Source organism: Rhinoraja longicauda, chromosome 29, assembly GCF_053455715.1.
Source record: "Rhinoraja longicauda isolate Sanriku21f chromosome 29, sRhiLon1.1, whole genome shotgun sequence".
Taxonomy (NCBI): Eukaryota; Metazoa; Chordata; class Chondrichthyes; order Rajiformes; family Arhynchobatidae; genus Rhinoraja; species Rhinoraja longicauda.
The window spans coordinates 1,619,430-1,634,181 of record NC_135981.1 but is presented as its reverse complement, the minus strand read 5'-3'; the positions used below and the strand labels follow the sequence as shown (position 1 = coordinate 1,634,181).

The 14,752-nt window shown below is 49.8% G+C and overlaps 1 protein-coding gene across 1 annotated transcript; it reads left to right on the top strand.

Annotated features, from left to right (window-relative positions):
- Positions 1-12,035: 12,035 nt before the first annotated feature.
- Positions 12,036-13,661, top strand: LOC144607532 (uncharacterized protein C17orf113-like). Its single transcript, XM_078424426.1, has one exon. The coding sequence runs from the start codon at positions 12,036-12,038 to the stop codon at positions 13,659-13,661; it is 1,626 nt and encodes a 541-aa protein (XP_078280552.1).
- Positions 13,662-14,752: the final 1,091 nt, after the last annotated feature.

The following is a 14,752-nucleotide window of genomic DNA, read 5'->3' as shown; positions in this document are numbered from 1 at the left end:
TAGAGATACAACATGGAAACAGGCCCTTCAGCCCACCGAGTCTATGCCGACCTGCGATCACCGCGTTCACTGATTCTATCCGACACTCTAGGGACAATTTACAGGAGCCAATTAACCTATAACCCTGCACATCTTTGGAGTGTGGGAGGAAAGCGGAGCAGCGGGCAGGTTTACAGGGATATGGGCCAAACGTGGGCTGGTGGGGTGAGTGTAGATGGGACAAGTTGGCAAGTTGGGCCGATGGGTCAGCTTCCAGGCTATGTCTAGGATACCCGGAGAAAGACACACCCGGTTGCAGGGAGAATGTGCAAACTCCCGTGGTCAGGATGGAGCCCGGGTCTATGGCACTGTGTGGCAGCAACTCTACCACTGCCCCACCATGCTGCCACTGTGCACACACTTCAGGCTGCAGATGAACTGGGCTGATTACATGTTGTGCGCATGATAGAGTTGTGGACATTCTTATAGCAGGCGCTGCCCTGTTTCCTCCAGTGCCCAGTGACAAGCAAGGCCAGTGGCAGGCACCAGCGGCCGTGACATCCGACAGCTCCTCCGAAGAGATGGCATCGGCCCGCCTCACGGGACAGCAAGATGCCGCCATGCAGCACAAACCCAAACGGTTCAAGCAGGAGGGGGTGGAACCACAGCCAGGGCACAGCTGCCAGTCTTACACAGGTGGGTGCCACTTTGGGCAGGAGGTGGAGCTCGGCACAAGCACAGATCCGCAAGTGAGCTGGTATTGTCCACGATACAGTAACGCACAACAATGACACCGGAAATCAGTCCCAACACATCCATGGTCGACACAAAATGCTGGAGTAACTCAGTGGGTCAGGCAGCATCTCTGGAGAAAAGGAATGGGTGACGCTTCGAAACGTCACCTATCCATGTTCTCCACAGATGCTGCCTGACCCACTGAGTTACTCCAGCACTCTGTGAAACGTCACCTATCCATGTTCTCCACAGATGCTGCCTGACCCACTGAGTTACTCCAGCACTCTGTGAAACATCACCTATCCATGTTCTCCACAGATGTTGCCTGACCCACTGAGTTACTCCAGCACTCTGTGAAACATCACCTATCCATGTTCTCCACAGATGCTGCCTGACCCACTGAGTTACTCCAGCACTCTGTGAAACGTCACCTATCCATGTTCTCCACAGATGCTGCCTGACCCACTGAGTTACTCCAGCACTCTGTGAAACATCACCTATCCATGTTCTCCACAGATGCTGCCTGACCCACTGAGTTACTCCAGCACTCTGTGTGTACCTTCGATTTTAACCAGCATCTGCAGATTTCTTCCCGACACATCCATGGACAGGCGACGTTCACGTTGGGACCCTTCTTCAAACGGGACCCGTCTTCCGACTCTGAAGAAGGGTCCCGACCCAAAACGTTACTTATCCATGTTCTTTAGAGATCCTGTCTGACCCGCTGAGTTACTCCAGCACTTTGTGATCTTTGCTCAAGATTCCAGCATGTCCCGCTGAGTTACCCCAACTTTCTGTGTCTATTTCCAGCATCTTTAGTTCCTTTAGTCTGCATCCAACAGATTCATCGCTGGGGGGGGGCACAGTGAACGTACAAACTCCGTACAGACAGCACTCAGAGTCAGGATGGAACCCGGGTGTCTGGCGCTCTGAGGCTGCAACTCTACCACTGCGCCACCGTGCCGCTCAGATGCTGCCTGACCCTCTGAGTCCTCAGGGCGTTGCAGTAAATCACCCTGAAAATCAGTTTCTTTAAAGAACAGTCAGGATAAATGAACGCTTGCACCCCCAAAACAACTGGGGCCGTGGGAGGCAATTCAAGCAAGCTGGAGGAACGCACATCCCCACGGTGGGAAACGTACTGCTGCCTCACACTTCCAGCGGTCTGGTTTCAAAACATAGAAACATGGAGACATAGCTGCAGGAGTAGGCCATTCGGCCCTTCGAGCCAGCACTGCCATTCATTATGATTATAGCTTGTATATGATTATAGATTATATATGATAAAATCCAAAACCAGTACCCCATTCCTGCTTTTTCCCCATAATCCCTTGATTCTGTTAACCCTAAGCGCTAATAGATCTCTCACTTCAAAACATCCAGTGAATTGGCCTCCACTGCCTTCTGTGGCAGAGAATTCCACAGATTCACAACTCCCTGGGGGAAAATATTTATCCTCATATCGGTCCTAAATGGCCGACCCTTTATTCTTAAACTGTGACCCCTGGCTCTGGACTCCCCCAACATTGGGAACATGTTTCCTGCCTCTAGCCTGTGCAATCCTTTAAGAATGTTATCTGTTTCTGTATTTTGACCCTGATCTTGGATGTGGATTGGGTGGAGATTTCATTACATGAAGGGAACCTGTTGCCGTTGCTGTTGTTTGCAATGACACTTGTATTTAACTGCACCCTGCCAGCACCACTGGATCTGCGAAGCCAACAGGAGATGCCCGGAACATCACATGAAGCGGCAGCCACAGGCTGCCAGAGTAAGGCAGAGCGAGTTAAGACAGAGGAGGCTTCTCGCAACTACACCTATCAGTTTTACAACGGTAAGGCTTTGCATTTACTGAGAAGGTGCCGGCAGGGGAGGCTGTGGCCCTCGGTGGTAAGGCAAATGGGTTATTATTGATGGCACCATGGCAGAACCTGGATCAGGACAAGCACAAAATGGTAGATTGAGGGGTGACTTTTTCACACAAAGGGCGGTGGGTGTATGGAACGAGCTGCCAGAGGAGGTAGTTGAGGCTGGGACGATCACAATGTTTAAGAAACAGTCAGACGGGTATATGGATAGGACAGGTTTGGAGGGATATGGACCAAACGCAGGCAGGTGGGACTAGTGTAGCTGGGAGATGTTGGCCGGTGAGGGCAAGTTGGGCCGAAGGGCCTGATTCCACGCTGTATCACGCTGTGACTCTATCACTTGTAGATGCACAGTGAAGGGACCTCTTCAGAATGCAGTTTCACTCATTTCCAACCAAAATCATGAGAGAGGTAATAGAAAACGACTCCCTTGTTGTTGCAGCGTGTCCTGACATTGACAGTCATACAGTACAACCTGACATTTGTATGCCTCCCTGCACAGCTCTAATCTCCACCGTGCTGCACTGTGGACATACAGCGTGGAAACAGGCCCTTCCATCCACCGAGTTCACACCCACCAACATTCACCCCGTGCACTATCACTAGGGTCGCCAACTGTCCCGTATTAGCCGGGACATCCCGTATTTTGGGCTAAATTGGTTTGTCCCGTACGGGACCGCCCTTGTAGGGTCGCCAACTTCCTCACTCCCAAATAAGGGACAAAAGGTGACGTCACCGCCCCGCGCCCCACGTGACCTCACCCAGCCAGCGGCCACGTGCTCCCGGCGCGGGCGGCCGTCATGGGTGGAGCGGGAGCACGTGGCCCGCTGGCTGGGTGAGGTCACGTGGGACGCGGGGCGGTGACGTCACCCTTTGTCCCTTGTTTGGGAGTGAGGAAGTTGGCAACCCCACTAATACGGGACAAGGGCGGTCCCGTACGGGACAAACCAATTTAGCCCAAAATACGGGATGTCCTGGCTAATACGGGACAGTTGGCAACCCTATTGATGTTGGGCGTGGACTCAGTGTTTCCACGCTGTATTTCTGAGCTCAGCCTCCCTCTGTGTGGTACGTTCTCTCTCAGTCAATAGCCTGATGCCAGGAGGCAGGGAGGTGCTGATAAGTAGGCTGGGTAAGAGTGAGTGAGTGAGGATAGGTTAAGGTTGAGTTGTGACTCTTACTCGGTGGGAAAACCTTATCAACACTTACAGCTGCAAGATTAAAAAAATCAATAAAAAAATTTACTGATTAGTTTCTTTAAATCTCCTTTGGAGGGTCAAAGCCAAAAGGCAAAAGGTCTGAACAATCGGAATGACTGGAATGGAACAGCTTGTCAGACAGAGAAGACAGAGAGTCATTAGTCTTTCAAGAATGTCCCAGGTTATTTGGTCTCATCAGCTGGGAAAGTGAACCCTGAGAGCGGAGTTCACGGTCTCACTTTTACAAGTAAACAAATGAACTGCAACCACAGCACCTTTCATGATGTCAGGATGTCCCAAGGCAATTTACAGGCCATTAATCACATCCCCAGTAGGCACTGTTGTAATCAGAAGACGGAGCAGTCTCTGTTGTACTATAGAAAACAGGGCAGTCACTATACACAGCAAGCTCCCACAAAACAGGGCAGTCACTATACACAGCAAGCTCCCACAAAACAGGGCAGTCACTATACACAGCAAGCTCCCACAAAACAGGGCAGTCACTATACACAGCAACCTCCCACACTTTGGGCAGCATGGTGGCGCAGAGATAGAGTTGCTGCCGCACAGCGCCAGAGACCCAGGTTCGATCCCGACTAAGGGTGCTTACAGAGTTTGTACGTTCGCCCCGTGACCTGCGTGGGTTTTCTCCGAGATCTTCGGTTTCCTCCCACAACCCAAAGACGTGCAGGTTTGTAGGTTAATTGTCTCGGTATAATTGTAAATTGTCCCTAGTGTGTGTAGGATAGCATTAGTATGCAAGGATCGTTGGTCGGCGTGGACTCGATGGGCCAAAGGGCCTGTATCTCAAATATAAACTAAACTAATAACACGATTGGTATTGGTTCATTGTCACGTGTACCAAGATACAGGGAAAAGCTTTTATTTTGCGTGCTATCCAGTCAACTCAAATCACCATGTATTTCAGTGCAATCAAACAATACTCAAGCACACCAGGCAATACAAAGAGGAAAGTACAAGAGTACAAAATATAATTTTACATCGTATGGGAGGCGCATTCCCAATCTCGTTGTACCCCTGTACAATGACAATAAAGATATATTGTATTGTATTGTATTGTAGCATTACAGTTAAAGAGAAAAGTCCTACGTCCACAATTAAGTAGATTGGAAGATTGGGTTACACTCTGGGAGGATGGCTCAGTAGGCTGATGCAGAGGGGAGAAAGCTAACATTGTCCAGGGCAATAGAGAGTGCCTTGTCAAAATAGTGCCGTGCGACTATAGTGCTGTTGTTTACGAGGATGCTGCTGGGATTTGGGGGTCTGAGCTATAGGGAGAGGTTGGCCAGGCGACAACTTTATTCCTTGAAATCCATTCCTTGGATCTTACAGAGGTGTGTAAGATAATGAGAGGAATAGACAGGGTGAATGAACAGAGTCTTTTAATCAGAGTAGAGGAATCAAGAACCAGAGGACATAGATTTAAGCTGAGCAGGGAAATATTTAATAGGAACCTGAAGGACACTTTTTACACAGAGGGTGGTGAGTGTATGGAACGAGCTGCCAATGTACTATAACAACGTTTAAAAAACATTTGGACAGGTACACAGATAGGAATGGTTTAGAGGAACATGTATCAAATGCGGGTAGGTGGGACTAGTTTAGACAGGCCATCTTGGTCAGCATGGACAGGTTGGGCTGAAGGGCCTGTACCTGTGCTGTATGACCACGACTCTCTATCCTTTCGTCACTATCTGAAGGTGCAGAGTTTAACATTTGACGTTATCTGGGACATCTCCGAGAGCAACGAATTCTCTCCCGAGGGGGAAACAAACGTCCCACTGAGCCATGGCTTATAACTTTTAAGATTATTCTGAAATAGTTATTTTACGGGGATTTAAAGCTTGCGGTACTCACCCCCGAATTGCTTCCATCCAAAGTTTCTTGCGAGCAGCAGGAACGGCGATGTATCTCGGACTTGTCAGACTCATCGTCCGATGAGGTCTCACTTCATCGGGCAGCAAGCACCCATCACCCTGCACTGGCGGTCAAGCAGGAAGCAAGCTCCCAGAAGACCTTCTACGCAGGTAAATCTATTTGTCTTAGCTCATCACAAACACAGCGGCCCGGCCATAACTATGGAATAGGACTCTCAGCGCGTAATTAATACAAGCTAAAGGGATTAGTATAGGTACGGTAGGAAGGACGGTCCAGCATACAAGTCTTGTGCCAAAGAGCTTGTTTCGATAATGCGCCACTGTGTGACGCTCTACCACTCTCTCTTGGTAACAAGCTCAATGTGTTATCAATATAAGTTCATATAATTTAGACGAACAAAACACTTGTTGGCATAGCGGTAGAGTTGCAGTGTTACAACGCCAGAGACCCGAGTTCGGTCCTGACTATGGGTGCTGTCTGTACGGAGTTTGCACGTTCTCCCCGTGACCTGCGTGGGCTTTCTCTGGGTGCTCCAGTTTCCTCCCACACTCTAAAGACGTGCGGGTTTGTAGGTTAATTGGCTTCGGTAAAAATTGTAAATTTGTCCCTGGTGTGTAGGATGGCGTTAGTGTACGGGGTGATCGCTGGTCGGTGCAGACTCAGTGGGCCGAAGGGCCTGTTTCTGTGCTGTATCTCTAAACTAAACTAAAGGAGGTGGGCTGAAGGGCTTGTTTCTACGATGCGCCACTCTGTGACTCTCCATCACACTCTCTTGGTGACAGGTTGAGTGTGTTATTAACATAAGTGTTGAGGATGAACTATAAGTGTAGAAAGTGAAGGAAGAGAAATGTCAGGAATACATTGAGTCTGCAGAGTTTCAGCAGCGGGCGGGCAGTGGTGACCAGCAGCAGGGAGAAGGGACCAGCTGGTGCCACGGTGGCGCAGCGGTAGAGTTGCTGCCTTACAGCGAATGCAGCGCCGGAGACTCAGGTTCGATCCTGACTACGGGCGCCGTCTGTACGGAGTTTGTACGTTCTCCCCGTGACCTGCGTGGGTTTTCTCCGAGATCTTCGGTTTCCTCCCACACTCCAAAGACCTACTGGCATGTAGGTTAATTGGCTGGGCAAATGTTTTTTTTTTTAATTGTCCCTGGTGTGTGTAGGATAGTGTTAGTGTGCGGGGATCGTTGGGCAGCGTGGATCCGGTGGGCCGAAGGGCCTGTTTCTGCGCTGTATCTCTAAATCTAAATCTTTGCTGTGGCGGAAAGCTCAGTGCTGACAAACAAGATGCCGAATCATAGTCAGGCTCAGCTCAAGGGGAATAATGGCCAACCTACGATAAGCGTTTGTCGGCACTGGGCCTGTACTCCCTGGAGTTTAGAAGGATGAGGGGGGACCTCATTGAAACGTACAGAATAGTGAAAGGCCTGGATAGAGTGGATGTGGCGAGGATGTTTCCACTAGTGGGAGAGTCCAGGACTAGAGGTCATAACTTCAGAATTAAAGGACGTTCTTTTAGGAAGGAGCCGAGGATATATTTTTTTTATGCAGAGGGTGGTGAATCTGTGGAATTCTTTGCCAGTGAAGGCTGTGGAGGCAGTCAGTGGATATTTTTTAAGGTAAAGATAGATAGATTCTTGATTGGTACAGGTGTCAAGAGGTTATGGGGAGAAGGCAGGAGAATGGGGTTAGGAGGGAGAGATAGATCAGCCGTGATTGAATGGCAGAGTAGTCGATGGGCCGAATGGCCTAATTGTACTCCTATTCCTTATCACCTTATGACCTTAATGTGATGAAGGAAAGAAGCTTGTGCTGCAGAGTGAGTTTGATGGTACTTTTTTTTTTAAATCAGACTGTTTAGGTGGGAGTAATCATCCAAAATGTCTTTACTTTTATTTATGCATTTTCTGGGGATGTGGGTATTGCTGGCAAGACCAATACCTTGTCAGGTACAAGAAGTCAGTTTAATATCTTAGCAGAAGAGTGCATCTCTATCAATGCAGCACACACTGTGTCAACTCTCCAATGCCAGCTGAGATAATGTATTCAAGTCTCTTGTGGAACCTTAGAAATAAGAGCACAACGTCTAAACTAGGTGAAGAGACTGGCAGCCAGGTGGACAGAGTACTAATATACGAACTAAACCCATACCTTTAGGAAGGAGATGAGGAGGAATCCCTTTAGACAGAGGGTGATGAATCGGTGGAATGCATTGCCACAGATGGCAGTGGAGGCCAACACAAAGGGTACTTTTTAAAGCGAAGATTGGTAGGTTCTTAATTGGTATGGGTGTCAAGGGTTATGGAGAAGTCAGGAGAATGGTGATGAGAAGGACAGATAGATCAGCCATGATTGAAGAGCAGAGTAGACTCGATGCACTGAATGGTCTAATTCTGCTCCTATGACCAATGAACTTATGAACCTACCACTGTGTTCCAAGTAGAATAAAGAAATGTTAACGGAGAATCCTTCTCCTCCCTCCAGTGTGTCCTCCATCAGAACCTCTGGATGTGTTGCTGTGAATTACTGTCAGGCTTAAAAGTGAACAGTTACTCACTTTGGGATAACAGAGGGCTGCTGATTAAACTTCCGTTCAGTTGAGTTTATTGTCACGTGTACCGAGGTACAATGAAAAGCTTTAGCTCAGAAGGAGTCACTTCCTGCCAGAGGAGTAAGGGACAGAGGATAATACTGGACATTGAGCAGTTACCTTTCACTCCTGATTCCCTCATGCTGAGGGGAGGATTGCAGTAGGGCGGGCAGGCAGTCATTCAACTGGTTAAAGACCACTTCCAGGCAGAAATAACCGCATTGTGTCTGACAGGCTGGGAAAAGTTGCCGGATCAGAGGCACAAACCATGGCTCCAAGACAACCCCTCGGACGAGATCATGAAGACCAAGACTCCCATTTATCGCTCGACTGTAGCACGCAGTAGACTCGAGCGGATTGTGCAAGAAGAGCCCCTGGCTGAAGGGCATCAGAGCCAAGGCACTCCGTACACAGGTACTGCCACGGAGTAGATCCGCAACTATACACTGCCAACTCATGTGTGAATTTGTAGAAATCTACATATTACTAAAACTCTCATCTTGTATATTTGAGGTTTTTGTGGATATATTTGATTCCGGAAATACAGCCAAAACGGTAGACATCGCAACAAATGTAGGCCCACCTTACTCACTATAGGCCTGCGGTTCAAATGGTTGTTATATTTTAAAAGTTATTCACTTTTTAAACCTAAAAAAAGACTTTTTAAACTTTAATAAATGCCTTTTCCATTTCCCTAAGATGGCCGCCGGGAGTGGGACCCGCCCGAGTGACGGGAGTGGCGGCCAATGAGGGGGGGGGGTGAGGAGGGCAGAAGAGGCGGGACGGGAAGGAGGAGGAATGGCAATCAGGAGAGGCTTGGACCCAACGGGTCCACTCCAGCTAGTCCAAAATAAAATCAGAAAATATTCATCGACTGTGACAAAGGGTCTTTGACCTGAAACATTATCTCTGCTTCTCCTTCCACGGATGCAGACTGTCCTGCTGTGGTGTTTCCAGCATTTTCAGTTTTTATTGTAAACACAGTGGCACAGTGGTGGAGCCACTGACTCACAGCCCCAGAGATCCGGGTTTTCTCCGGGTGCTCCGGTTTTCTCCTGCACTCCAAAGACGTACAGGTTTGTAGGTTAATTGGCTTCCGGTAACATTGGAAATTGTCCCTACTCAAAATGTATTTTCCCACCTTATTTTATACCACCAGCAAATTTTGATGTAATAGTTTTGGTCCCTTGATCATCTACCATGAATACAGATGGTAAATAACTCAGGTCCCAGCATTGATTCCTCAGCAGCCTTACTCTTACCACTGAAAAAATTACCCATTTATCAAACATCTTTTTCCATCTGTTAACCGATTCTTAATCCATGCTGTTGTATTACCCTGAAACCCACGAGTCTTTATCTATTATAGCTAAGTAACAATACAGAGAGAAAATGTGCATTTTTATAGACCTTTTTACCTCTTACCGATATCTCTAAGCACTTAGCTGCCAATTAAACACTTTTGGGATATAGATACTGCTGTAAATGTTGGAAATGTGACAATTGCTCACAGCAAGCTCCTCCAAACAGCAAGCTGCAAATGTGTATATAATCTGTTTCAGTGGGGTGCTGGAGTGATAAATGTTTAGTCAAAGTTTCCCTGCTCTTCAAACTTTTCCAGTCGCCTGCAAATGCCATTCACATGCCATTCAGTTGGCATTCACAAGGCATTCACATGGCATTCACATGCCATTCACATGCCAATCACATGTCCGGAGAGCTCCATTGGTTGCAATGTTGGTGCTGAGGTTGCCACATAAACCAGGTCTTGTGGATCTGATCCGATTCCAAACAAGAACGGTGGGAACAAAAGGTGTCAAACCATTCGGCACGGTGGCGCAGCGGGTAGAGCTGCTGCCTCATAACGCCTGAGACCCGGGTTCGATCGTGACTACAGGTGCTGTCTGTGTGGAGTTTGTACGTTCTCCCCTTGACCTGCGTGGGTTTTCCCCGGGTGCTCCGATTTCCTCCCACACTCCAAAGACGTATGGGTTTGTAGACTAATTGGCTTGGTATAATGGTAAATTATGCAGGATAGTGTAAGTGCACAGGGATCGCTGGTCAGTGCGGACTTGATGGGCCTAAGGACCTGTTTCTGCACTGTATCTCTAAACTAAAACTAAACACTCTGGTTTGATGCTGGACAAAGTTAGTTCTGAGGATGGAGTTCAGAGAGATGTCTAAGAGAAACAGTTGTTATAAATGTCCAGGTTCTAAACATTAAACTGCAAAGGCAAGCCTGTACATGAAAAACATTTCCTTCCAATAGATTTGAACCAATAGCCCACACCCTGGACCTGTACCTCAGCACCAGGGGGGGGACAGCAGACACAAACACAGTCTATTTCTTGCATATTCTTCCTTCCAGGGAAGCAGACACTCACACAAGTTCTACAGCAACTTGGGACTCAACAGCATTTACGTGGCTTGTACAATGAGTTCCCAGGATCTATGGAACTGCCAGAGGAACTATCTCAGGACCGATACAGAGCACTGAGAAAGGAGGATTCCACCTTCAAGAGGAGAAATCAATTTTGCAAAGGTATGTTCATATCGCAGAGTTTCCATGGACATGGAAGTTTTGTGTGTGTTGATGATCATTCTGTCATGCTGTGCTTCTTAAACTATTTCAGTGTCATTCACCCTTGAGTCTTTATCACAAAATTTAACTCACCCTCGACTAGATTTTCTTATGTTTTTTGATAATTTTCATCTTATTCTCCCTTGTGTACAATTTTATATATATTATTAAGTCATTCACCCTTCACTCACCCCTCTCGTTTCATTCACCCCAAAATAATTTCATTCACCCTTGGGTGAACCATTGACCAGTTTAAGAAGCAGTGCTCCAGTGGATCTCACGTTGCCCCGACACGGCTTGCTAGTAAAACATCATGTGCTGAGTTAGATGATCTCAACTTGGAAGCAAGATGAAGATGGTGAAACCACTGTCAGTCCCGAGGAGTGAAGAGGAGATGGTAACTCCCTGTCAACACGAGGAGTCCCCTCCTGGAGGTTATATACATGTGGACCACATGCACGTGATCACGAGTCCCACAGACAGCTATGATTTCAGATACTAATATGAGCATTCCTTGTCTTTACAGGCAAGACTTACTGTATTTGGAATTAGAGGGTTACTGCTCTGCATTGGAAAGTGGCTCCAATTGCCTGAAAGTAACCCAGTTTCTGGCTGGCTGGAGATCATCAAGCCGAGCAAGTGTGGAGGCTGCAAAGTGGTTGGAGAGAAATTTTCCAGCAATGTTTGCTCCTTGTTAGGCCTGTGTTTTTATCTTTGTTCTTCCTCCTTCATGAAGGCACAACATGGTGGGGTGGAAAGGTAGGCAAGGGTGTATTACAACAGCGGGGGCAACCAATAGACCAGTAGGGTTGCCCATGTCCTCATTCGCATGTGCCAGCTCATTCCTTAAGGCGTTGAAATGAGTGGCTTCATATCAACATTCATGCTATTTCAATCCGAAAGATCAGGACCTAATCATACAGGGTGGAAACAGGCCCTTCGGCCCAACTTGCCCATGCAGACCAAGATGTCCTAATGGTCCAGGTTCATTCTTGGGGATGAGGGGAGAGGGAATCACTCTGACGCTTGAACTGAATGTGGTCTTTGTTCTGTTTTGGCGCTGTAGGTGAGAGCAGCTACAAGCGGGCGCTGCCCCTTGCTGCCAAGGTGCCGGCTGGGTGCATGAAGAAGTCGGAGCTGGCTACAACGTACCTGCTGCGCAATGTGTACTTTGCAGCCAAGGAGATGATCCCGAATTCCTCGACGGAGGCTCTGAAGGAGCTGTGCTTGAGCCAGGGTCTGGATGACATGGTTGATGTCAGCATCCACCAGGGCGGCAGGTCGATCGAGGAGTTGCAGCAGGCCATTGCCCAGGTGGTAGATGAGGGCATCCTGAGCCGGGCGCGCTCCTGCAACTGCTTCAGTGTCCTGGTCGATCAGTCTGAAGATTGCCTGGCCGAGCCTTGCCTGTTCCTCTACATTCGTATCACTGAGCAGGTGGTGGGGGGCTACGAGTCCAAGACCTACCTGCTGGCGGTGAAGGAGGTGGGTGAGGAGGTGACAGCGGAGAGGATAACGGCAGCGTTGTGGGAGGTGCTGGAGGAGAAGGATCTGGACGTGAAGCTGCTGTGCGGTCTGGCCATCGATGGCACGGCGGTCTCTGCGGAGTGCAGGAGCAGCGTGGTGGCGGAGCTGAGGGTGAGGAGTCCTGGCCTGTTGTCAGTCTGCTGCTTGGCTCACCGGCTTGCCCTGAGCTGTGTGTCTGCCGCCGACACAGTCCCCTACCTGGTGAAGTACCAGCATCTCCTCGACTCGCTGTACACGCTCCTGGCCCGCTCAACACGAGGCTGGCACGGGCTGGAAGCCGTGCGCAAGGTGCTGGGGGGCCGGGACGGGCAGAGCAGCCCCTTCAGGGACATCTTCCCGTCCAGGTGGCTGACAGTCGGGGATTCGGTGGAAGCCATAATCCGCAACTTTGGCAAACTGATCCCGCTGCTCCGGGATGGCCGATCGGCACGGGGTGCCGGCCTGGCAAAGGCCATGTGCACCTACAGGTTCCTGCACTGCAGCCATTTCCTGGCAGATGTCCTCCACCAGCTCTCCATCCTGGGCAGGAGTTACCAGCGGCAGGACGTGGACTTCTCCATCGTGCACCCGCTGCTCAAGTCCACAGTGACCACCATTAACAAGCTGGGCGCGGAAGGAGCCGGGGAGATGCTGAAGCACCTTGTGGCCGGGCTGCCGGCCGGGACCTGCCAGGCAGACGGTTCCTTCACCTTCCAGGGGCAGCCAATAAGGAGCGAGCCCCACCAGCGGGCGGAAGCTGAGACCGCGTGCGCCGCCTTCCTGTGCAGCCTCAGCCGCGACCTGACGGCCAGGTTCACGGAGCCACGGGACGCCGACACCATCACCGCCTTGACCGCAGTCTTGGACCCCACGCACGCCTCCGACTCCAAGGGCCGGCACCTCCAGATGCTGACCGACTACCTGTCCTCGCTGGGCGGCCAGGGCGACACGGAGCGCTTCAAGATGAGCTGCAAGCAGGAACTGATCAGCTTCATGAACTTTGTGGAGTCGCGGCCCGGCCTGCACACGCTCGCCAGCACCAAGGACGTGTGCCGACTGGCCCTCCAGCAGCGGCTCATGTTCCCCGTGGTCGGCTCACTGGCCGAGCGCTTCCTCACCCTGCCCATTGCCACGGCCGGTCTCCACACCACCTTCCACAGGCAGCACATGCTGAGCAACAGACTGGGCCACTCGCTGTCCACCAGCTCGCTGGAGAACCTCCTGAAGATCGCCATGCACGGGCCTCCAATCACACAGTTCAACTTTGCATCTGCCTGCCACCAGCTGGCCGTCCACCAGAGCTAGGCATACGCTGTAAACCCTGCTCCGGGTGTCCATGGGTCACAGGCCACAGGCTGTAAACCCCAGTCTGGGTCTCCACGCCTGCCACGGGCCACAGGCTGTTAACCCCACTCCGGGTCTCCACAGCTTCTACAGGCCACAGGCTGTTAACCCCACTCCGGGTCTCCACGGCCCACAGGTCACAGCTGTAAACCCCACTCCGGGTCTCCACGGGTCACGGGTCATAGGCCAGAACAAAAATGGAAGCCAATCTGCGGCCAAAGTCTTGGAACCTTTCTCCATTTCATGGCTTCTCTTTAAACTTTAGAGATACGGCGTGGAAACAGGCCCTTCGGCCCACCCCGTCTGTACCGACCAGCAATCACCAAGCACTATCCTGCACACGTGGGTCAATTTGCAATTTGTTACCGAAGCCAATGAACCTAGAAATCTGCTGATCTCTGGAGTGTGGGGGGGAACCGGAGCATCTGGAAAAACCCCCCATGCGGTTGGTCACAGGGAGAACGTATAAACTCCATACAGACAGCACCCATAGTCGGGATCGAACCCGGATCTCCGGCGATGTAACGCAGCAACTTTACCACTGTGCCACCGTGCCGCCCCGAGGAATCTCAATGAGAATGTCTGGTACCCAAATGTAGAAATTCTGGGTGCATAATTTGAGACCGGACCAAAAACTCTCCATCACTCTTTATATTTCAAATACATCAGCACTATTGATAAAGGGAGACTGTCGGTGCTGGAATCTTGAGCAAAAAAACAAAAGTGCTGGAGGAACTCAGCAGGCCAGGCAGTGTCTGTGAGACAGCACAGAGACAACGAGCTTCTGTGCTGTATCTTGTAAGGAAAACAAAGCATTTCACTGTACCGAGGTGCACGCGACAATAAAGTATCATTCAATCCACGACTCTCCGTATATTATTTTAGGAAGGGAATTGGGTGGAAGTTCAGCACAACAAAAATAAAAAGATCTTTGAGACTATAGCGGTGAATCCACACTGACCCACAAACGGCACAGTGTGTTGTACTATAATGAATGCTTCTGGAGGCTGCTGTCTTTGAATGTTTCACACAATACTTATTATCCAATAAAA

Bases quoted from the DNA above. Each gene is read 5' to 3' on its own strand.
- LOC144607532 (XM_078424426.1), top strand. From the start codon at position 12,036: ATGATCCCGAATTCCTCGACGGAGGCTCTGAAGGAGCTGTGCTTGAGC.